We start from the raw sequence: 23,548 nt of genomic DNA, 5'->3' as shown, positions 1-23,548 counted from the left end.
GCTGGCTAGGATCAACAAGAGCCTGTGCATGTGCAGCCAAGCACTTCCAAGCAAGCCACATTTAATCTTATGACAGCAACTCATTTTGCTGCATTGTACATTGCTCCAGAAGGAGCTTAAATTTCTGGAGGGGCTTATCAGGGGCACGAGGGTGGAATGGGGGTCAGGAAGCCCTGTAGCGTGTGTAGAACCTGCCAGGCCTCTGTAGAAGCTGTACCTGTGGCTTTTTTTTTTTGCCCTTGAAAAACCTGTACAAGCCTAAGAACCTGCTCCCAAATTGCTTCTTAACCAAAAGCAAAATTACGAAATCACATTTTTATCCTTGTTGATTATTTTACAGATTTATTTTGTGCATATGTTAGAAGACATGGTGGAGTAATAATTATTTAGGGCATCTTGGGCTACAGCTTCTTTAGAAGCACTATCTACCACTCCGCTGTCCCTTTATTGTCAGGTTTAATATACTTACATTTTTTTCCTCTCAATATTTGGCCAGTCATATTTTTTTCATGTACCTTGGATCTAAGTGTCAGTTTTAACACTAATTTTCTGTCCCATATATTATGACTGTAACGTGTTAATGAAGGAATTGGCTTTCCAGCTTATAGCTGAAGGAGCTATATTATCTTCTCTTAGTCTTAATAATTCAGGGTAAACAATTATCCAGGACAAGTTATCTGGAGAGAATAGCATCACATACTGCAGTGCACTACCGTTTTGACAAATGTTTAGAAGGTCTTTTTATTTGAACCACCACTTACTGCCTCTCTTGAAATTAGCATAAAACCATTATTATATACTCCCAGGTATAACAAGGTGCCAGTGTTTTGCAGAAAGGAAACAGTTCAGAGAGACTACAGTGAAAGCCTGAAACTTTGCAGATTGCTAATGGGAATGCCTGATGATACCCACTGAGGATGGTTTCTTTCTGCTTTTCTTCAATGGTGTAAAGCCATGTAGTTGAAGTCTCACGATAATATGACAAAGTACATTGCAGAACATTTATTCATATACTATGAAGTATAAATACTGCAAATTAAGTTGTCAAAGAAATGTCATATGCTTGCTTTTGTTAGCCAATTTTACAATTTTTAAAAAATGGTTTTCAAGTCAAGTGGGAAATAATGAAGTTTTAGTGTAGCTCTTGGATTTCATTTTCTTGATTTTGGGCTCTGAAAAATCTCCACATGGATACATACAACATAGTCCACATAAACTATTTATGTGCGTATCATGTTGCGTAAATATTTGAAGAGAATCCAGAGTAGATCCAGGATCACTTTGTATAAATATTTCAGTATTAACTCACTTTGTACTTGTAAAATTGCAGCCTACAATTTTCTTGGGTAGAAATTCCTTTGCAAGTTGCCGGGGGTATTGCTATTACCGTAGAGCTCAAAACTTTAGAAGGCAGTGTGTTTGTGATCTGGATATTTCAGTTGGTAAAAACTCATGTAATTTCTTTTCCCAATTGACATGGTTAATAAATTAAAAACAATTTTTATGTTTTCTTCAGAAATTCTGCTCAACAGAAGCCTTGCAACTTTTGGAAATGCTTTCATTTTATGTTAGTGCATGTTTGTTAGGTATGTAGCAAAATCAAATACTCTTTGCAAAGAACGTATACTGAGAAAGTATTACAGTGAATGGAAAATGCGTTAAAATTAACTTTCATTACTTTAAAACTACTTTGTTTCAGGGAAATTTTCTAGTTGCTTTTGCTATACATATATAAAACCATTGTTTCCTATTTTGAATAATAATTTAAAAAAGAGAGACCTTTTGGTAGTGAACACAAACAGAAGCAAGCAGACCTTTCTCAGACTTGTTTCTTGCTTTCTTTATCCCAGTGGATGGACAGGTAAAAATTGTGTAAACGTTATTTTATTTTTTTATGCAATATTGTTCTGTAAATATGAGTTATCAAATAAGGATGTACCTATGATTGAATCTCTGATTCTGCACAGTTAGAGTTTATATATAAAATATAAATGTGTTTTGACAATCAAGGACTCACTGTCAGTCTTCCTTTAATGATGTTTTATTAATGTTATGCATTCCATTTGTTAGACTTGAGTACCAATGTGGGAATTTGTATTGTCTGTAAAGTATGTAATGTTTTTTCAGCTTGTTTAAAAAAAAGGAAAAAAAGAACCTTGTAAATGTATATAAACAGAACATAGTACTGCTTTATATCAGGAGGCATATGATGTACTGTATGTAAGCAATAATGCCTAACAGTGCTAACTTTACAAGTAGCATAAAGATAGTTCCAAAAATTGTTTGGGGAAGATTATAGCTTTGTTTAAGGTAATGAATATACTTAATTGTTTTTAATCAATACATTCAACCGTTTTTCTGTTGTAGTATATACAATGTTGTTTACATGGCACAATCTGAGTGGCAGGGAAAGCAGTCTTTTAAGACCTGTGACTACATCTGTAGACACACATTCATTATGAAACTAATGGCGTGACTGCACTTCTGCGAGATAAGGAAGACTGCAAGAGTTATTCCATATCCTGGAAGGAAAGCTAGGGTCTTCTTCTTCTTCTGCACCAGTTGATTATTTTTGTAATTTAATTTGAAATCCACTAAGTCCCAATATGGACTCAGTATAAATCAGATTTGAATGCTACAAAAAGTGGTTCTGTTCATAATTCACATTACAATTGAAACATGGTTATGGTTTATTTTGACAAAATCATTTTTTGCCATAGGAATTGTCACTGCTGAGATGAGCTTTATGCAGTTCAAGCACAAGACAAGTTGAGGTTGAACTGTGCTTTCAGGCTGTACAGAGCAACAGAGTTATTTGAAAACTGTCATCATTGCTTTAGGGTTATGGGGAAAGATCATTGGTTTATAAATGTATATGACCTAAATTTTATAGGACAAAATGTTTTTAAATGCTAGTCATTTATATAATATGTGCTTTGAAGGATTTGCTAGTTCACTTCTGTCACTTTTAGTACACTGGTATCTTTTTATATGTAATGTATGCTTTTTATTATTGTAGCAAAGCATTTCAGTAGAAGGAATTTTGCAACAGTGTTGAGGGAAATTTTATTGTTGGAAATTAATTATACTGGATTCTGTCTCTGTAGTTTTGTCTTATTTTAACAGTGTCTGGAAAGGACCTTGGTATGCAAATAAACCCAATGAGCTCCTTTTGAAAAATACTGTGTGATCAGCAAATGAGTCCAGAAATCTGATACATTTGAGGAAAAGTGGACAATTTAATGTGTAGTCTACTCAAATATTAAAATACTTAGGTCAGGGAAAGAGTACTATATAGAAGAATGCTGCTGGAATGCATTTTCTAATTTAGTACTGTTTTCCCTGAAGTCTGTTATGCTTTGTTAGTTTTTCAGTTCATAAAATCCCCTGTAATACTGGCAAAGGAGATTTATTTCAATGATTATACAGTATTATTTTAACATGCAACGTCAGATCTGTCCATTTTACTGTGAGTGTTGATTTTAAAAAATTGAATTACCAGTTCCATCAGTTTAAAATGTGTATAAGTAATACAGATGCTTTTGTATAAACATGGAAAGTATGAATTTGTGTAATTATTTTGTATTTGAAATAAATTAGGTGATGCAGGATTCCTGAGAAATCAGGAATTTCGTGATAAAGTGTGTTTGTGTGGTGGTTGTATATAGATGTATATTAGAAAGTTGAAATGGTTTTATTAGATTACGCTGAAAAATTACTATGTTTACTTGTACTGTAGATCTAAGATTCTCAAAAAATTAGCTGATATTTTCAATAAGGCAGTTGTTACTTCCTAGGGATACTGCACAGACCTTCCAGCCACCAACAGTCAACGATTATATCAACACATGGTTAGATATTGTGCTATTGTTGTGCTATAGCAGTCATTCACTGCCTGGACTGGTTTGTCTGTACAAAAAAATCTTTATGAATGACTGCTCTATCACAGTATCCAAAATTGTGTGGATTTAGCCAAAGTTTGTGAATGTTTTGGACCAAGATTTCCCAATTCATGTAATGTTGCCCATTGTTTGGATCACTGCTGGTCTTGGCTGAAAGTTATGGGAACAAATTACACACCTCTTATTTTTAAGAGACTTTCTTCTGAATTGAATTGACATAACAGATGAGTACTGTTTTGTATCCTGTTCCATGGAAGAATATTCCTGGTTTCCAGATCAGTGCACATTTCTGCTTGTCTTCTCTTGTATTTTGAGGAGGCTCCATCCTGGCGAAGGGAGCTTTGACTCTTGAAAGCTTATACCCTGAAAATCTTGCTGTTCTTTAAGGTGCTTGTGGACTCAAATCTATCTAGACTATATCAGGTGAGATCTATACTGCTTAGATATAGTGCATCTCAGCAACAGGAATTAAAGTGGTATGGCTGGAAAAGGGTGAGTCCCCACTTTCTTTTACGTGAACGGTCCTCTGTTCACACTTCTTCAACCAGTTATAGGTTCAGGCAAAATACTGACCATATTCAGCCCCCAGTAAAATAATTTTTGTGCAATTTGCATGCTTTTCTTATAATAGTAAGAATCTGGCTTCTGGTTGTAGACATCGTTTAAACACGAGATTGTATTAAAATGGAGTGAATATGTAGAAATTGGTTAAGAAACTTTTCAAAAATATTCATTTTACATGGATGGGCTTAGGTTTTTCACAGATGAGAGTAACAATTCAAGACTGTTTAAGTACAAGGGTCTGCACTATGTAGTCATCTATTAGAATATCAGTATTACACTGAAGTGTGCAGATTATTTGGCAACCACTTGATCATTGTTCTGGCTTGGCTTCCTGTAGTGAACAAGTTGGCTATTTAAAATAATCTGTGCTCAAATTTTACTATATCTGGATCTATGCTAAAGTATAAATGCATGGTCCTGCAGAACAGTATGTTCTCAAATAGGATTTATCCATTTTATTGAGCTAGTGAGTTTCATGGCTTTCTTTAAATTCCTTATGGTTAATTTATTTGGATTTTGTAATGTTTTTAAAATGTATTCTGAGAAAGACAGGATTTAAAAAATATTTTTTCTACTAGTAAACTTGATTATCCCGTCTCTTAGGACAGTGAAAGGTGATGCTCACTAGCAAGGTAGGGATTTCTGCATGATTGGAGGTCTACAGAGAAAAATACAGGACTGCAGTTTAAAAAAATAGATTCCAAAAACAAGGATCAAGCATTTTCATCACCCCCGCCCCCCAAAAGCCACAGAATGTTAAAAGTGAGTTGGGAAAGAAAAAAAGGAAATTGAAAAAAAATCACTTGTTAGAACCCGACATACAGCACTGGAGAAAAGGGTATTACATTGGAGCAGTGAAATCATTTCACCCAACCCTGCCTTCATTTCAGGATGCCTTCAACTATCAAGGGCTCTCACCACTTATAAGGTTAAAGTCCTGGAGGAGGATTTATTAGGATGAGAGGTCATTGTTTCAGCTACAAAAGGGACAGAGCTCCTACATGCTTAAAGTGTTCTCGAACACTAAATGAAGAAGAGTTGGTTTTTATACGCTGCTTCTCTCTACCTTTAAGGAGTCCCAAAGTGGCTTGTGAGGTAGGTGGGGGCTGTGAAAGTTCTGAGAGAACTGTGACTAGCCAAAGTCACCCAGCAGGCTTCATGCAGAGGAGTGGGAATGATTTTAGATAGCCAACTAGTTCACTACAGGGAGCCAAGTCAGAACAATGATCAGGTGGTTGCCAAATAATCTGCATGCTTCAGTGTAATACTGATATTCTAATAGATAACTACATAGTGCAGATCTTTGTACTTCAAATGGTCTGAAATTGTTACTCTCATCTGCCTTTCTCTCCAATGGAAACTCAAAGTGGCTTCTGCTGTACTCATCACCTCCATTTCATCCTCACAACTCTGTGAAGTAGGTTAGGCTGAGCGTATTGACCGGCCCAAGGTCACCCCGTGAGCTCTTATGGCATGAGTGGGAATTCAAACCTGGGTCTCCCAGATACTAGTCCAACTATATATATTAATTTTTAATTAATATTTTGAATGTAAAATTTATTGTTAACTCTGGTGCATGTCCTTAGGAAGGGAACTGCAGACTGATGCCACAATTGAAATGGACCTTTTAAAGTCCTGTCACCCAGAAAGATTTAATATGAACCACGACTTAAGCTGTACTTCTCAAGGTGTTGTGTGCAGCGGACCTTTGGAAGAAGACAATTGTGACACAATGAACTGAAGCCCTCACACGGGACTTTGTAGCTAATTGCTGGGATCATGGATTGTTCTCAAAAAAATGGCTGCAGAGAAAGGGGGACTTGGAAGGTGGGTAAAAGGGGGAACTCTGGTCACCCTAAGGGTCCATGGAGTCAGGCAAGTCATGTGATATTGTCATATGAGTTTTGGGTAGGGCATGCATGGGGGTTTCAGGGGCCCATGGTGGTTCTTGCTACCCCTGCCCAGAAGATAATGGGCAGTCAATACAACTTACACTGCCAAACCTCCATGGGATGTCTGTCTACTACAGTTATGATGGCAGCAGTGTTTTGTACCATTAGCAATTTCCAAACAGTTTCAAGTATATTTGCTTATAAATGACACTAGTAATTTTAGAAGTAGTAGAAGATAAGGAATAGATGAAACTAGTGATTACCTTTGGAGATTAGAAATGCCTTCAGCCTTTACATATATATTTTGCTATAGTGGGACATGTTAAATAAAAAACAGTTTTCATGATGATAGTCTGAAGATCGATGTTGATGTCTAAAGAAGAATCTAGGCAAGCACCAAATGCAGTAGACAGTTATGATTCAGGTATCTTATATGTAATGTAGATTAGTAGCTAAAATTATTTTAGCAAATTATTTTAGTTCTTATGATAGTTTCAATAACTATTAGTCCACTATAATTATGGTACAACTTGCAGTTGCTTCTCAAGAAGATCACAGCATCAAAAAAAACAGTGAATTAAAAATAGGCCGCCTGTTCATGAATGGGAGGAGTTCCCAATTATTTCCATGGCTACACCCCTTCAGCTGCACTGCCCTGAGTCCTGGACCCTTGGTATAGATTTTCAGTTTCAGATGGCAGTGAACAGGGTGAAAAAGTCTTGGAAGATCCATTGCACAAGCCGAACTCCACTTGCACCTTTTGGATCTAGTCTGTTGGATTTACAAGACCATTGCAAACAGGTAAATATTTAGTTTGGATTCCCTCCCTCTTTTTTTTTTTTGCCCCTATTTGGAGCTGTGGACTTGTGAGCAGGTATCAAAGGATCTGTTCCCTGTGCTTCGTAATCTTTTTAGTTATATGCAGTGAATAAAGTTACAACTAAAATATGCAGCATTTACCTAGGCTGAATAAAGACCTTGCATTCATGGCTCATTACCAATGCTGATTTCTCCACACCCATCTCTCCCCTGGACATCACAGACTCTTCTGCATACCACACCTAATCCCATCACGCCTGCTATTCACATTTACATATTGTTAACATTTACATACTAATGCTTGTCTGAATTCACTCTCCTCTACTTAAAGACAGATGGATTCACAATCTAGCGGTATCTGAAGAAGTGAGCGGTGGCTCACGAAAGCTCATACCCTGCCAGAAAATATTTTTGTTAGTCTTTAAGGTGCTACTGGACTCTTGCTCTTTTCTACTCTTGGAATCCTGTTGACTTTTCTTAGAACTCTTTTACATATTACAATCCCTAAAGAAAAGCAGCTATTTTATCTTCTTCATACTAGAAACAAGTTGCCTTATATGCTGACAAAGGCGGAGACAAAACAAGCTCCCCAAAATTATTCTGAATCAGCTCTGACGCTTGAGAAGAGGAAACCTCAAGGGTAAGTGTGAGTTCACAGAAAGTTTGATATTTTTATCAACAAAGCTCATGAAGACTAATTGGGTTTCAGCATTTTTAGAGGTCAATATGGTTACTGAGCTCCCCAGATTGTTTCTTATACAGAAAACAAACGGCACACTGGAACACGCCATTATACATACCATGTTTCAAAACATTTTAATCCTAGTTTCCGTGTTTTAAAAAATAACCTCACATATGTGTCTAGCAAGGACCCACAAAGCACATTTGACAAAGCTGGCTCTTATCTGCAGTGTAGTGCTTAAGAGTGTAGGACTAAGATCTGGAAGACTCCAGCTTGGGAAAGTCCTGGAGATTTTTTTGTGGGGGGAGGAGAGGGGCGCTCAGCAGGGATGTGATGCCATAGCATCCACCTTCCAAAGCTGCTACTTCCTCCAGGGAAACTGATCTCTGTAGTCTGGAGATCAGTTGTAATTGACTGGAGTGGGTCATAGGGACCATATCACTCCAGTCTTGTTCCATCTACACTGGCTCCCAATTTGCTTCCGGGCTATATGCAAGGTGCCAGTGTTAACCTTTAAAGCCCTGTACAGCCTGGAACCAACATACCTTAAGGACCGCTTCTTCCCATACAAACCTGTACGCTCCAGTCATCTTCAGAGGCCATGCTTTGGTTGCCCCCACCATCTGAACCTAGACAGGTAGCAACATGAGAAAGGGCCTTCTCTCATCGTGGCATAAAAACTTTGGAACTCCCTCCCCAAGGAGATTTGTCTGCCTCCCTCTATCAGTGTCTTTCACCAGGAGGTGAAGTTTTTTTGTTTTCTTTAATTCAGCATAACCCCAATAGTAGTTACTGGTCCTCCTTCTAGTGTTTATGTGTTTTAATTTAATTATTGTATAGTTTTAACTGTATTTTAATTGCTCAAGTGTGTTAATTGTTTTATGTTTGCTGCCTTGTGGACCCTGAGAGGGTGGCGAGGTAATATAAAAAAAAGTTTTAAATGAATAAATACATAGATTACAAGAGGACTCCAAGGCCCCACCAAGAATTTGGTAACCCTACGTGGAGTTCACTGGGTGATCTAGGTTCAAATCCTCCCTCTGCTCTGAAGCTAGCTGGTGAGCTTGGGTCACTCCCTCTTTTGCAGCTTCACCGTCTTCAGAGTTGTTTAGAGGATAGAATGAGGAAGGTAGACTCACGTGTGCCATCCTGAGCTCATCCAGTAGCACCTGAAAGACAAACAAGATTTCCAGGGTATGAGCTTCCTGGAGTCAAAGCTCCCTTCGTTGTTCTTTGCCAAAGGGAGCTTTGGCTTTCAAAAGCTTATACTCTGGAAATCTTGGTCTCTAAAGTGCTACTGGACTTGACTCTTGCTCTTGCAGACCAACACGCCTACCTGCCTGAAACTAGAAGAAGGGTGGACTAAAAACGTACTTTAAAAACTAATAATAATCTATGAAAATGTATCCTAGGATACAACCTTGTCGTCTTTAAGGTGCCAGAAGAGACTTGTTTTGTACTAGCTTTGATTAAGGCCAACCAGGCGTTTGGGCTGTTCAGAAATCTTCTTTTAGGCTGGGTGTTCAAAAACAAAGAAAAGAGGGAAGGGGAGGAAAGAGACGCCTTGTTGTCCTTTGTTTTTCACACGGTGAAGAGTTTCGTACAACTCAAAAGCCTGCTTGCAGTTTTGTGTCATTCTGAATCAAAGGTATTCCATGGCTACTATTTTTGCTATGGACCAACGGCAGGGCTCTTTTTGCCTTCTATCCAGTACCTGTCAATTCTTGCGACTGGAGAGTCTCAAGGATCTGAGCCACTCCCCCGCGGGGAAAAAACCCCAACAACACCCAGTTATTAGATTCAAGGGTCCCTCCCTTTTTTCGTGGAGCTGTGCATGAGAAAGACTGGCGACAAATGTAACCCCATAATGGTAAAATACGCGATCGGGTCACCAATCACAGGATGAAACGAACTGCCGGCGGCCGCGTCCCTTCCTCTTCTGCAAACACCTTCGCAATCCAGCCCTCCTTCCTGGACTGGAAGGAGCCACCCCCAGTCCGGCCCACGTGGCACTCGGGCGCTGGACAGTCCCAGGAGGCCGGCGCGGCGGAGGGGCCGCTGACCGGAGCCGGGGGTCGGCGAGGCTGGGACCCGTCCCGGAGGGAGGCGCGCCTCTTTTCCGCCCAGCCTGGGCCAAGAGGAGCCCGGTGAGCTGGAGTCATCCTCATCCAGGACTGCGGGGGCGCGGGGGGGGGGGAGGTCGCGGCTCAGTGGAGGTCCCCCTTCTCCGGCGGGCCGGGGTCGCGCCAAGCGGAATTCCGGCCAGCTGTCGGGGCCGGAGAGCTGCGCACGGGAGGTTTTGCCTTGGCTTGGCCGCTCTCTCGGTGGCCATTCATTCATGGGAGGTTTTGCATTGGGTTTGCCACTCTTTAGATGCGCTTTCCCCCCCATCCATATTCTCCAAACTCAACGGCAAGCCGCCATGCAGAGTTTCGAGAATTCAGATGGGGAAAATGCGCATCTAGAGAGGGGCAAATCCAATGCAAAACCTCCCATGTGTGTAAAGTGCCGTCAAGTCGCAGCCGACTTCTGGCGACCCCTTAGGGGGTTTTCAGGGCAAGAGGCGGTTTGCCAGTGCCTTCCCTCTGCACACCACCCTGGTCTTCCTTGGTGGTCTCCCATCCAAATACTAACCGGGGCTGACGCTGCTTAGCTTCTGAGATCTGACGAGATCAGGCTAGCCTGGGCCGTCCTGGGTTGTGACAGTACCCCAGAGATCTCCCGGTAATAATTGGCTTCCAGACTGCCAGGGAAGGAATTTCTGCCTAGCTACAAGCCTGCTCTGTGCACTGGGTCACTGGGCTAAGTCAGAGTCGTGGAGCATCAGAGTGAACGATAAACAAGGATAGGAGAAACTGGACGAAACTGCGACTGTCCTGAGTCGCCTTTCTGTCCGTAATACAATCGGATATGCCTAATTTGTTGCTGTATCGTCATAACTTGAATTTGGATCAATATCTCTTCCCCAGTACACTCAGAGATTTCTGCCCATTAGGCAGATCTCTGAGTCAGCAGCTGCCAATAAACTGTTCTCTTGATAACGATCTTGGGTCTCCCTCTCCCCGCCCCCGCGAACCCCTGTTTTACTGCAACATTATTGTTTTACTGCAACAACAGCAGCCCTGGTCTTCCTTGGGGGTCTCCCATCCATCTCCCATAGCTTCTGAGATCCGACGAGATCAGGCCATCCCGGGCCGCTCTCTAGATGCACAGGTCCCCCATCCGGATTCCCAGAACTCAACAGAGTTTGGAGAACTCGTGCAGAGTTTGGAGAACTCGTGCAGAGTTTGGAGAACTCGGAGGGGGAAACGTGCATCCGGAGAGCGGCCAACCCAAGGCGACGCAAGGGAGGTTTCGCTCTAGGTTTGCTGCTCTCCAGAGGCACATTGCCCCCGTCCGAATTCCCAAAAGCCTTTTTTTTTTTTTTTTGGAAATTTTTTTATTGGTTTTTAGAACATAAATTTTCCATGTTGACAAACAACAATAAAAATAATATAAAAAAACTAAATCAAAAGTCTTATTGCTGAGTTCTGGGAACCCGGATGGGGGCAAGGCGCATCCCGAGGGCGGCAAACCCAAGGCACAAACCTCCCCTGCCAAAAAATGCCTGAAGCCGTCGGGCAGCTGCTGGGCCCCAGGGGCGCGCAGGAGCTTGCCGGCCTCGAGGGTGCCGCTGGGCTCCTGTCCGGCCCCTCTGGAGCTCTCCGGGCCAGGCTCCGGCCAGCAGCCTGCCCAGCCCCGCGGCAGGTGGCTGCCGGATCCAGGAAACTCCTGGGGCGCGGGCGTGGCGCGCGGGCGGGCGGGCTGGCCCCGCTCCAGGTGGAGCCTCGTCAGCACTCGGAGGAGACCCGCCCCTGGGCAGAGGGGCGTCTGCACGGCCGGCCGGGGGCGGGGGGCTTTCTTTCCCGCCCTTCCTGTCTGGGGCTGAGGCCAGAGCCCTGGGCCGTGGCGCTGACGCCCAGGGCGAAGACGCACGGGGGGGTTGGGGGTTGGCCTTGCGTCGGCCGCTCTCTACAACACCAAGAAAACAAAAGCAATGGCTCCAGGAGGATTACGCAACTTTAAGGTTGACGATGAGGAAATTAATTCACCGTGGGTGACTTAGTCTGTCTGCAGTAGTAGAAAAGGGCCAGAGTCCAGGAGCACCTGAAAGACTAACAAGAATATTTTCTGGCAGGGTCTGAGCTTTCGGGAGCCACAGCTCCCTTCTTCGGATACCAGTAGTAGAAAAGAGCAAAAGTCCAGTAGCACCTTCAAGACTAACAAGAATATTTTCTGGTAGAGTATGAGCTTTCATGAGCCACGGCTCACTTCCTCAGAGAAAAGGGCAAGAGTCCAGTAGCACCTTAAAGACTAACAAGAATATTTTCTGGCAGGGTGTGAGCTTTCAGGAGCCACAGCTCACTTCTTCAGATACCAGTAGTAGAAAAGAGCAAAAGTCCAGTAGCACCTTCAAGACTAACAAGAATATTTTCTGGTAGAATATGAGCTTTCATGAGCCACGGCTCACTTCTTCAGAGAAAAGGGCCAGAGTCCAGTAGCACCTGAAAGACTAACAAAAATATTTTCTGGCAGGGTCTGAGCTTTCGGGAGCCACAGCTCACTTCTTCAGATACCAGTAGTAGAAAACGGCCAGAGTCCAGTAGCACCTTCAAGACTAACACAAATATTTTCTGGCAGGGTAGAAGCTTTCGGGAGCCACAGCTCACTTCTTCAGATACCAGTAGTAGAAAAGGGCAAGAGTCCAGTAGCACCTTCAAGACTAACACGAATATTTTCTGGCAGGGTAGGAGCTTTCGGGAGCCGCAGCTCACGTCTTCAGATACAGCTAGAATGTGAATCCATCTGTCCACCCATCTTCTCCCCTGGACATCACAGACTCTTCTGCAGACCACACCTAATCCCATCACGCCTGCTATTCACATTTACATCCTGTTAACATTTACATACTAATGCTCGACTGAATTCACTCTCCTCTACTTAAAGACAGATGGATTCACATTCTAGCAGTATCTGAAGAAGTGAGCTGTGGCTCACGAAAGCTCAGACCCTGCCAGAAAATATTTTTGTTAGTCTTTAAGGTGCTACTGGACTCCTGCCCTTTTCTACTAATGAGGAAATTGAAATTGTTCAAGATTTTCTATTCCTTGGCTCCGCCATCCACCAAAAGGGAGGCTGCAGCCAAGAAATCAGAAGGAGATTGAGACTGGGAAGGGCAGCCATGAAGGAGCTAGAAAAGATTTTGAAGTGTAAGGATGTGTCACTGTCCACCAAGACTAGATTAATTCATGCCACCGTATTCCCTATTACTATGTATGGGTGTGAAAGCTGGACAGTGAAGAAAGCTGAGAGGAAGAAAATAGATTCCTTTGAAATGTGGTGTTGGAGGAGAGTGTTATGGATTCTGTGGACTGCCAAAAAAACAAATCAGTGGGTTCTAGATCAAATCAAGCCTGAACTGACCCTAGAAGCTAAAATGACTAAACTGAGGCTGTCGTATTTTGGTCATGTCATGAGACGACAAGAGTCACTGGAAAAGACAGTCAGGCTAGGAAAAGTTGAGGGCAGCAGGAACAGAGGAAGACCCAACAAGAGATGGATGGACTCAATAAAGGAAGCCACAGCCTTCAATTTGCAAGATCTGAGCAAGGCTGTCAATATAGGACATTTTGGAGGACTTTCATTCATAGGGTCGCCATGAGTCGGAAGCGACTTGGCGGCACTTAACACACACACACACACACACACACACACAGATACCCATTTTCCCCATCTGAATTCTACCAGAAAATAGGGGCGGGGGGAATAGCCTCTTACAAAGCCATTTTTTCCCCTGCTTACCGTGTTCTGCCCAGCACTGCTCAACTGGGCCAGACTTTCCCTGTGGAGAGGTTGTCAGTGGGAGGGAAGGAAGGGAAACTGAAAATAGGAGGGGGAAGGCCGATAAAGGGAGATTGGCTGGTGGGTGGGAAGGAGACGAGGAAGCAGGAAAAGAGGAGAGGCTATGGGGGCTTTCAGGGAAGGGAAAGAGGAAATAGTGGTGGAGAGGAAAATGTTATGTTCTTCCCAAGTCTTTGCTGATTCCCTGTTTGTATACCTACATGACAGCAGAAGTTGTCTGGGAACAATCTTGTTTCTGTTTACTACGCCTCTAGCAATACAATTGTAAGCAGAGTTACAGCTATCAAGCCAGTGGGCCTCAGTGGATTTAGGAAGGTGTAACTGTTTAGAACTGCACCGTGAGGGTCTTGCAAACTTTGTCTCCTCTATCCTTCCCTTTACTCTCCCAACCAGGGCTGCCAAGGCCCTCATACAAAGATTCCCTCAGGATCCCTCTCTTCACAAATCCCAGACTTAACCCAAACATCATATGGTAACACATTACATGACCTGTCCTGCCCTAATCTCTCTGTTCTGACAGCCCTGCTCCCAGCCCCTGGGGATTTGAGGCAGTGTTTCCTTTCCAGCAAGACTTTTTTATTCCCAATATTTTTCCCTGGCAGCATAGTGACGACCTTGCAAAAAACCAAGCTGCACATCCTGGGAGAAGCATAGGAACAGGTACAAATCCCAGGGCCTATCACTTTCATTTTTAAAATGCTCATTAAAGTTCTGATTCTAGCACTGGGAAACCTGAGTTTTAGTATCTTTATGTTGGTACTCTATGTGGGTCTGGTTCCATTATGATACGACTTCAGTTTTGCTCTACTGTGCATACTTTACAGGGGTGATATTGTGGCGTCTGTAGCTGCGAATGTGATGACAACTTGTTCTGTCTTTCCATTGAATCAGGGGAAGCAAAGCGATGAAGTCTCTGCTGTGCCAAGCCCAGGGTTGTAGGAATTCACCTGAACACAACAGCTGACCTTGTGCTGTGTCCACAGTGACTTTGGCATTATGGCAGCACCCCTTAACTACTACTTTAACATGAAAGGCAGGCCATTTGTTCCCAGGGGCAACACCAGCTTGAGGAATGACGGACATGTGCAAGAACTTTTTCATGAAGAGGCATCTCAGGTATGTTGAAAAAGTCCCGTTTCCTTACCATTGAATTCTTCTGGCTTTTTGCAGAAATGCAGAAATGCAAATGGGCTACAGTGTTGCCCACAGCCATTATAATTTTGCAGCTTTTCTGACACTGATCCATAATCATTTTCACATTTCTCCAAAAATATCCTAAAACTGAAATTTTAGAGATTTTTTAAATGTTATCACCAGGGGCAAATAAATGTGTGTTTTTTGCTGTTTGTAGGGTTGGGGAGGCATTGGCCAGGGCCCTCTAGCCTAAACCAGTTTTCAGATTTGTGCTCAAAGAAATCTAGTTACTGAAGAGGAGGTTAGAAGCTTAAAAACAAAATAAGATCCTGGTTCATTTTCTCATTATTAGGGCAGACTTAGGACTCCGTTACAGCTTACTTGGGATTTTCACTCCCCTGCATAAATTGCTTTAAGGACAAGAATACTACAGGATCTATCATTATTAATGCTCAACATATTCTCCTTGCAATACAGATTTGAGCTTTTATGCATCTGTGCTGCCCATGATGTCCAGCCAGGGCTGGTTCAAGGTATTTTGTCACTCCAGTCAAGGTATAGGGTTTGCCACCCAACTCTCCATCATTATTTCCTAAACAGTTCAACATGGGTTTATAAAAAATAACCTACAGTTTCCTGGGATATAATTTGCTTTAGTTTTAATTTCTTTAAATACTTATTCATTTACTGCAAGTGATCATAAGTCCATGGCAAAAATTAATGCATTTTAATGGACGACACAATTTTTCTCCTTTCATATATGAAAAAAGGAGTTTCTCGGGCTCCTCAACGACTAAAAAAGCAATTGTGTAGCATAAATAATTTCCGGATTAGGATTTAAGAGTAGATTTAATTCTATTAACCAAGGCTTAAACTGATACAGTGTAACAGCTGTGTATGGTCATCATGCTTATCTAGTACTTCTGAGTTTTGCAGAGAAATGTGTAAAAGCGTACTCTTGGTTTTCTTGCTCTTTTCAAGGCCACATTTTTTCTTCTTTATATTCATTGGTGTAGTTATGTCTGCTTACTGGGGATTCACTTCATGTATCTGATGAAACAGGCCTTAGCCATTATGACGCCCCTTCTCCACTCACACAGAGTGCCTACCACCCTCAGCAACCCCTCCCACACAGGTTCTGGGTTACACATAGGTCCAGCCATCACACATTGCTACCCTTCTCATCTCTTTTAAAATCTCTAAGAGAGTCATGACCATTTCACACTTCAGGTCTTCCCTCTCACTCACAGAGACATCAGCAGACAGAGTAACCCACCCTCTTTAATAACAGGCTCTCACTCAAACACTTCATTGAGTTATTGGGGTTGGGGGCTCATGCGTTGTTCTATTCACTCTCTGATACCATTTATTCATATCCTATAACATTATATGTGTGTGTGTGTGTGTGAAGTGCTGTCAAGTCGCAGCTGACTTATGGCGACCCCTTTGGGGGGTTTTCATGGCAAGAGACTAACAGAGGTGGTTTGCCAGTGCCTTCCTCTGCACAGCAACCCTGGAGTTCCTTGGTGGTCTCCCATCCAAATACTAACCAGGGCTGAACCTGCTTAGCTTCGAGATCAGGCTAGCCTGGGCCATCCAGGTCAGGGCATAACACTGGTACGTGTGTGTGCGCGTGTGTTTCTTTGTCTGAGACAAAGGGTCTGTGGCTCAGTGGTAGAGCATCTGCTTGGCATGCAGAAGGTCCCAGGTTCAATCCCCGGCACCTCCAGTTAAAGGGACTAGGCAGGTAGGTGATTTGAAAGACCCCTGCCTTGAGATCCTGGAGAACAGCTGCTGGTCTGAGTAGACAATACTGACCTTGATGGACCACGGGTCTGATTCAGTGTAAGGCAGCTTCATGTGTTCAGCTCACAGGGTTAAACAAACAAGGAGTTAATTTTATTTATGATTTGAACCTAACACTGAAGAAAATAAGGAAGATATTACAACATTATGCTTCCATTGAACTTTTGAACCATTCCCCTATTCCAGCATCTTGGATCTTGTGTTGCAAAATTGACTCTTCTTAGTCATCTAGCTTTAAGCTGATCTTTAAGCCTCAGCATCATGCAATCAGACCCCTTCTTTTCCCTCTCAATTCCCTAGCTGCCAACTCCCAACTGCTCTTTTTCAACTGTCTCTCCCCAACTTTCCATCAGCTCTCATTGGCCGCTCTTAGGGAGAGACGGAACCTAACCTGTTCATCTCAGCCATGAAAGCGTATGCTGCAATAAATCTGTTAGTCTTTCAGGTAGCATGGTCAGAGTGCCTTTCTCTCAATACTGAATAATTGAAGCCTTCACACACAATTAATAATTGAAGAGCATCTTGCCTCCAGACACACATGCAGGATTTTCAGTTATAAGGATAGGTGGGCTAGGGTTTGGAATAGCCAGTAGTCATCAATGTGTCTAATTCTCAATATGGCAAAACATGTAGTCTGGAAATATTAAGTCTGGAAATTAGAGCCATGAACAGACAACACAGACCTTTGTACAAACCTGAAAAAGCGCGAGCTGACGCGAGAGCAGGGGCTCCAAACCAAGTACGGAGAGCCGCACTCAACGGGCCAAAGAGCCGCATGCGGCTTGGGAGCCGCAGTTTGCAGACTCCTGCGCTAGGCCTACCAGTAATCATCAGGCGACTTGCCACCAATCTAGCTTGACTAGACCTGGCTGCTTTCTACTGATTAACAGCAGCCACCAAGACCTGGGTGCAAGAGGGTGAAGTTGAAAGAATGGACTCCCCCAGGTTTCTTGGTCCTCCACCAGTCTCAGAAGTTGGCCTGGGGGAGGGGACTCTGATAATCTGGGAGGCTTTCTCTTTCTCTGATCTGGAGATACCTGGCAATGAATGTGTTGGCCTAGTGTGGGAAGCCAAGGAGAGCTTGGCTTTCTGGCTGGTCTACCGGCCGCCTAACACACTGGCAGATACCCTGTCAAGCTTGCTCCTTGCCCCCCCCCCCCCGTCACCGCCCTCTTTGCCCCTGCCGGAATCAGGCCCCTTAGTACACTGAGGGGCTTCAGAATATGAAGCAGGAGCTTAGACGGCTGGAGTGAGTTTGGTGGCGGGTTCGCAACGAATCTACAAGAACATCTTATAGGACATTTATGAAAGCCTATGAGATGTCAGTGAAGGATGCCAAGAAAGAAAATTATGCAGCCTCCATTGTGTCCGCTAGCTCTTGCTTGGCACAGTTGTTTAGGATAATTCAGTGTCTTACATCTTTAGAAGGACAATCAAATGTAGGTGCAAATTTGACCATAGCCATGAGGCATTTGCAAGCTTTTTTGCAGATAAAGTCTTGTCGCTCCGCTGTGATCTCCCTGCCAATCTTGATACAGTAAGTGAACTAGAGGCCCTTGCCTGCCTTGTGGTCCATTTTTGGACCAGTTCAGTTGGCTTTCAGAAGCCGATGCTGACAGGATTCTGTTAGCTGTGAGGCCTACCACTTGCCTCTTGGACCCGTGCCCATCCTGATTGGTCAAAGCTAGCATGGATGTATTGCTGCCTCCCCTGGGGGAAATGGTCAATCTATCCCTTGGTATGGGAATCTTCCCAGGGAGTTTGAAAGAGGCAGTGGTACGACCACTCTTAAAGAAAACATCTCTAGATCCAAGAGATCTTTCAACTACCGGCTGGTATCGAATTTTTCGTACCTGGGTAAGGTAGTTGAGAGAGCGGTCTTTGAGCAGCTGCACGGTTTTCTGGATGACACATTGGCTCTGGGCCCATTTCAGTCAGGCCTCCACCCTGGCCATGTGACGGAGATGGCTCTGGTCACCCTCACAGACAATCTCCATCATCAGCAGGACCAAGGTGGGTCGGGGCTGCTGATCCTCTTAGATCTGTCAGCAGCCTTCGACATGGTCAATCATGATCTTCTAGACCACCACCTCGCCGATGTTGGAATTTATGGCACAGCCCATCAATGGATGTGCTCCTGATCTAGCCACAGTGATCCATGCGACGGTCACCTCTAGGCTGGATTACTGTAACTCGCTCTATGTAGGGCTGCCCTTGAGACTGATCTGGAAACTCCTGCTGGTACAAGATGCCGTGGCGAGACTCTTTATGGTGACCTTGCTGCAGGAACATAAACAACCAATACTCTGCCAACTGCACTGGCTCCAGCTGGAGTATCAGATCAGGTTCAAGGTGCTGGTTTGGCCTTTAAAGCCTTACATGATCTGGGATCCTTGTACCTTTGGGACTGCCTCTCCTGGTACACCCCCCAAAGCACATTACGTTCCATGGATAATAACTTGTTGGTGATCTCCAGCCCTAGGAGTGTGCGGCTGTCCTCAATGAGAGCGAGGGCTTGGTGGAACTCCCAGCCTGGTGGAACTCCCTTCCCAGTAACATCAGGGCCCTGTGGGACCTTAAAGAGTTCTACAGGGCCTTAAAGAGTTCTACAACACTGATGACATCTGAGGACAGCTGCAGATGTCATCAGTGTTGGCCTCCCCCCCCCCCTCTGCTATTCTGTTCATTTTACGAACCTGGGGGGAATGTCTGACTGCAGAGCCTCTCAGTGGTTACTATTCTAATCAAGCACCATCTGTTGTTTTATTATGGTTATGTTGTTCAGTATGGTTATATTTATTGGTTTTAATGTGTAAGTATTATAGCTTTTATATTATGGTTTTAATGTTACCCGCCCTGAGCCCGGATTCGGCTGGGAAGGGCAGGATAGAAATTTGAAGTATATATTTTTTAAAAAGTGTGGTGTAGTGGTTACAATTTCAGACTAGGATCTGGGAGACCTAGGTGTGAATCAGTACTCTGCTATAGAAGCTCAGTGGGTGAATTTGGGGCAGTTATACATTTTCAGCCTAAACTCACAGGGTTGTTGTGAGGATAAAATGGAGGAGAGGAGAATGATGTAAGCTGCTTTGGGTCCTCAGTGTGAGAAAGGTGGGGTATAAATGAAATAATATATATAGCTGAAGATGGAGGGCAGATAAAAAGTAGGTTGGTGGGTGGGTAGGTGGGAAGGAGAGAAGGAAGCAGGAAAAGGTGGAGATACAGGTATTACCAGGAGGAAGGAAAGATGAAATAATGTGGAGATATGGAGGGAAATGCAGTGTTCCCCCTAACAAGTATTTGCAGGTTCCCCAACTGGTCTTGGCTCAGCAGCCAGCACTGTGCAACTGGGCCATAGTTTTTCCAGGAAGAGGCTGCCAGTGGGAAAGAAGGAGGGAAAGCTTAAGACGGGGGGTGAATAACAGTTGGTTGCCTGGTGGGTGGGAAAGAGTAAAGGAAGCAGGGAAAGAGGAGAGGCTACGGGGACTTGTAGGGAATGGGAAGAGGAAATAGTGGGGGGAGAGGAAAATGAGATACCCTCGCAAGTCCTTGTGGGTCTCCCACTTAATACATCTAATTTTCATTTAACTGACAATTCTGTAAGTAAAGTTCAGGCATCTCTGAAGATGCCTGCCACAGCTGCTGGCGAAACGTCAGGAAAGAAAATACCAAGACCACGGTTACACAGCCTGGATAACCCACAAGAACCAATAAAGTCAGCAATGTTATATAAAAGTATTTATTTTATGCCTCCATAATTTATGGAGTTATCAGTTATATGCAGAGAGAGAGAGAGAGAGAAAATAGTTGTGCCAGTATAATCCTAAAGGCTTCAAATTAGAAGGGTGTGCGCAAGCACGCATGCGCACACACACACAGCCAGCTTAGGAACGATAGTTATTCATGAGGCTCTTGAATTCAGCTTTAATGATAACCTCTACAACTGTCCAGGTAGGTAGCTCCCAGTGGGAGGCAGGAGAGTGGTCAGCTCTGTTTGCCAAGATCTGCAGTTGTTTGTGTAGTGAACTGACCCTGTGCCCAGCAAAATAAAAGAGCAAAAGTAACTTGAAGTGTTTATTTTCTTTTAGGTATCTCAAATGCAGAACAGACCCTGGTGGAAGATACAGCTTTTTGTCTGGGAACCAGTGTTGTTTGGAACATGGGACGGAGTATTTACTTCTTGCATGATCAACATTTTTGGAGTAGTTCTCTTTCTGAGAACTGGGTGGCTGGTGGTAAGTATGAGGCATCCTTGCAGACTAAGTAGCAGGCTATCTAACTTGCATCCTTATTGATTTGTGTGATTGCTTTTTAAAAAAATTCTTGAAGGTTATTCTATCTAAATTCTCTCTGGTCCGATTTTCTTGAACTATTTTTGTTGTATGCAGTTTGTTGTGGTACATTTTGTACTCTCTGTTTTGGTCACACTGCACTTCAGGTTGTGGTGTTTAACCTTTATGGTGATAGAAAGTACAGTCCTGTATTTGAACAGAAAATTTTGACTAGCTGGATCCAGCCCTAATATGAATAGTTGTGACAGAGCACAGTGGCTTGTAGTTGTCACAGCATTCTGTATATTCAAAGTGGTGCATCCTCTGGGTATCCTCAGTTTTGTTACTGCTACCCTACATAGAGCAGGTAATGTTGTACTGACATAACTACTCCTTTGGTAGCCAAAATGCTCTTAGGATAATGTTTATGGGAGTCACTACCATAATACTAGAACGCGGGGTCATCTGCTGAAGCTGGAGGGTGAGAAATTCAAAACTGATAAAAGGAAGTATTTCTTCACACAATGGATAGTTAAATTGTGGAACTCCCTGCCCCAGGATGTGGGGCTGCCAACTTGGAAAGCTTTAAGGGGGGAGTGGACATGGTCATGGAGGAGAAGGGTATTCATGGCTACTAGTCAAAATGGATACTAGTCATGATGCATACCTAATCTCTCCAGGATCAGATAAGCATCCCTATAATATTAGGTGCTTTCGAACACAGGCAGGACAATGCTGCTGCAGTCATCTTGTTTGTGGGCTTACTAGAGGCACCTGGTTGGCCTCTGTGTGAATAGACTGCTGGACTTGATGGACGTTGGTCTGATCCAGCATGGCCTTTCTTATGTTCTTAATCTCACCCCGATACAGACAACCTTCTCTGGGCTGTGATAGTGATGACTGTCGCCAGTGTAGCAAACGCTGTTCAGTTTTCTGATTTGTCTCATTGTGTCCAAACAATGCTATGGAAGGGTGGGGGTGTCATATGTTATGCAAGAACAGCATTTATTTCTGTCTTCTTTGTACACATTCCCAACAGTTTTTACATAGAATCGTTGCTGTAATGGACAGACATGGTTTCAGAGTCTTTAGGATTGCAGTGTCTAGTACTCATTTGTAGCACAATGGCTCAGAAATCCGACTGTAATGTGTCTTTTTCTCACCCAAGTCAAGCAAGTAATTAGTGCTTAAAATTTATGTGGTTTTCTATGACTGCATTAATGTGCTTCTTTAAAAATGTCGAAATAAAATAATGCCTTGGATTATTTACAGGCAAACTGATCAAATCAAGTGAAATCTGTTGTCATAATTAAATTCCTTCTCACGCACCCCCATACTCCTTCAAGTGCTACTTAAAGATATCGTCTGAAGTAGCTCTCCTGTTGTGTGTGTGTAAAGTGCCGTCAAGTCACAGCCGACTTATGGCGACCCCCTTTTTGGGGTTTTCATGGCAAGAGACTAACAGAGGTGGTTTGCCAGTGCCTTCCTCTGCACAGCAACCTGGGTATTCCTTGGTGGTCTCCCATCCAAATACTAACCAGGGCTGACCCTGCTTAGCTTCTGAGATCTCACGAGATCAGGCTAGCCTGGGCCATCCAGGTCAGGGCAGCTCTCCTGTTACCCCACTAAAAATCTTTGTTTCGTTTTCTCTCACTTGAACTTCTCTTCATTTGTTGCATATATTGACCAGAGCTTTATTTGTGCATGGCCCAGACTCACAACTTTGAAGACTGACCCTGCTACCAAAAGTTCAATAGGAATCTGTCTTACTCAGTAAAACTTTATAGTATAAATTATCCACTGGAGAAAAAGAAAGCATTCCACACATTTTGGAGGAGGATAAAGTTTGAGTTAGGAACTGGACTGGATACAAATGGATTTGAATTAAAATTACCTTTATACAGTAAATGATTGGGATGAGAAGGAACATAAAATTTAAGAATTGCAGTGAATTAAATATATAATTGGCTGGGTGAGGGTGGAGATCAAATGGCTACTCAGTAGCTGGTCTCCTGATGGGCTGTAGGTGCTCCAAATCAAGTATGATGCTTATGTTGATGGGAGCAGTTAAGTGACAATAATGATCATACTTTCTCCACAAACTCCTAGGGGCTGTACCTAAAGGGCACTTGTAGTAGCTGTATTAATTTAAGCGCTGCTCACAAATGTAAATATGTGACTTTTTACACTTGACAGCAAACAGCCTTCTCCTGCTGAGACATCTCCACTGAACAGCACTAAGTAGGGACAGTTATAGTGGAAAAGAAAGACTTCTTTGCTTCCACAAATTGTTAATATAAAGCGATAGCTTAATACTTCAGATAAGAGCTGGATATTCACCACCTGTTGCACTGTTTAGGAATATGCTCTTGATTATATTCATTTGTTCACATTTAGGGCACCTTCTTTGTATAAATTTATAGTTTTAATGTGATATGTTTTATACTTGTGTTAATACTTGTGTATTTGTTTTAGGAAGCCATTCTGACCCCTGGCAGTGACCGGGGAGGGTTGTGTACAAATTGAATGAATAATAATAATCAGTAATTGTGAAGATCCTTTGGACCTTAGCAAAAG

The 23,548-nt window shown here is 43.1% G+C and overlaps 1 protein-coding gene across 1 annotated transcript in view; it reads left to right on the top strand.

Annotated features, from left to right (window-relative positions):
- The first annotated feature begins 14,756 nt into the window (after positions 1 to 14,756).
- SLC12A8 (solute carrier family 12 member 8) overlaps positions 14,757 to 23,548 on the top strand; it is an 82,343-nt gene continuing 73,551 nt past the window's right edge. The window contains exons 1-2 of the mRNA XM_056861376.1: positions 14,757 to 14,876; positions 20,789 to 20,935. Of these exons, the coding sequence (XP_056717354.1) occupies positions 14,757 to 14,876; positions 20,789 to 20,935 (267 nt within the window). The remainder of the gene's footprint in view (positions 14,877 to 20,788; positions 20,936 to 23,548) is intronic.

This window comes from Euleptes europaea, chromosome 15 (assembly GCF_029931775.1).
Source record: "Euleptes europaea isolate rEulEur1 chromosome 15, rEulEur1.hap1, whole genome shotgun sequence".
Taxonomy (NCBI): Eukaryota; Metazoa; Chordata; class Lepidosauria; order Squamata; family Sphaerodactylidae; genus Euleptes; species Euleptes europaea.
The sequence above is the reverse complement of the archived record's forward strand: the minus strand, read 5'-3'. Positions and strand labels throughout refer to the sequence as shown.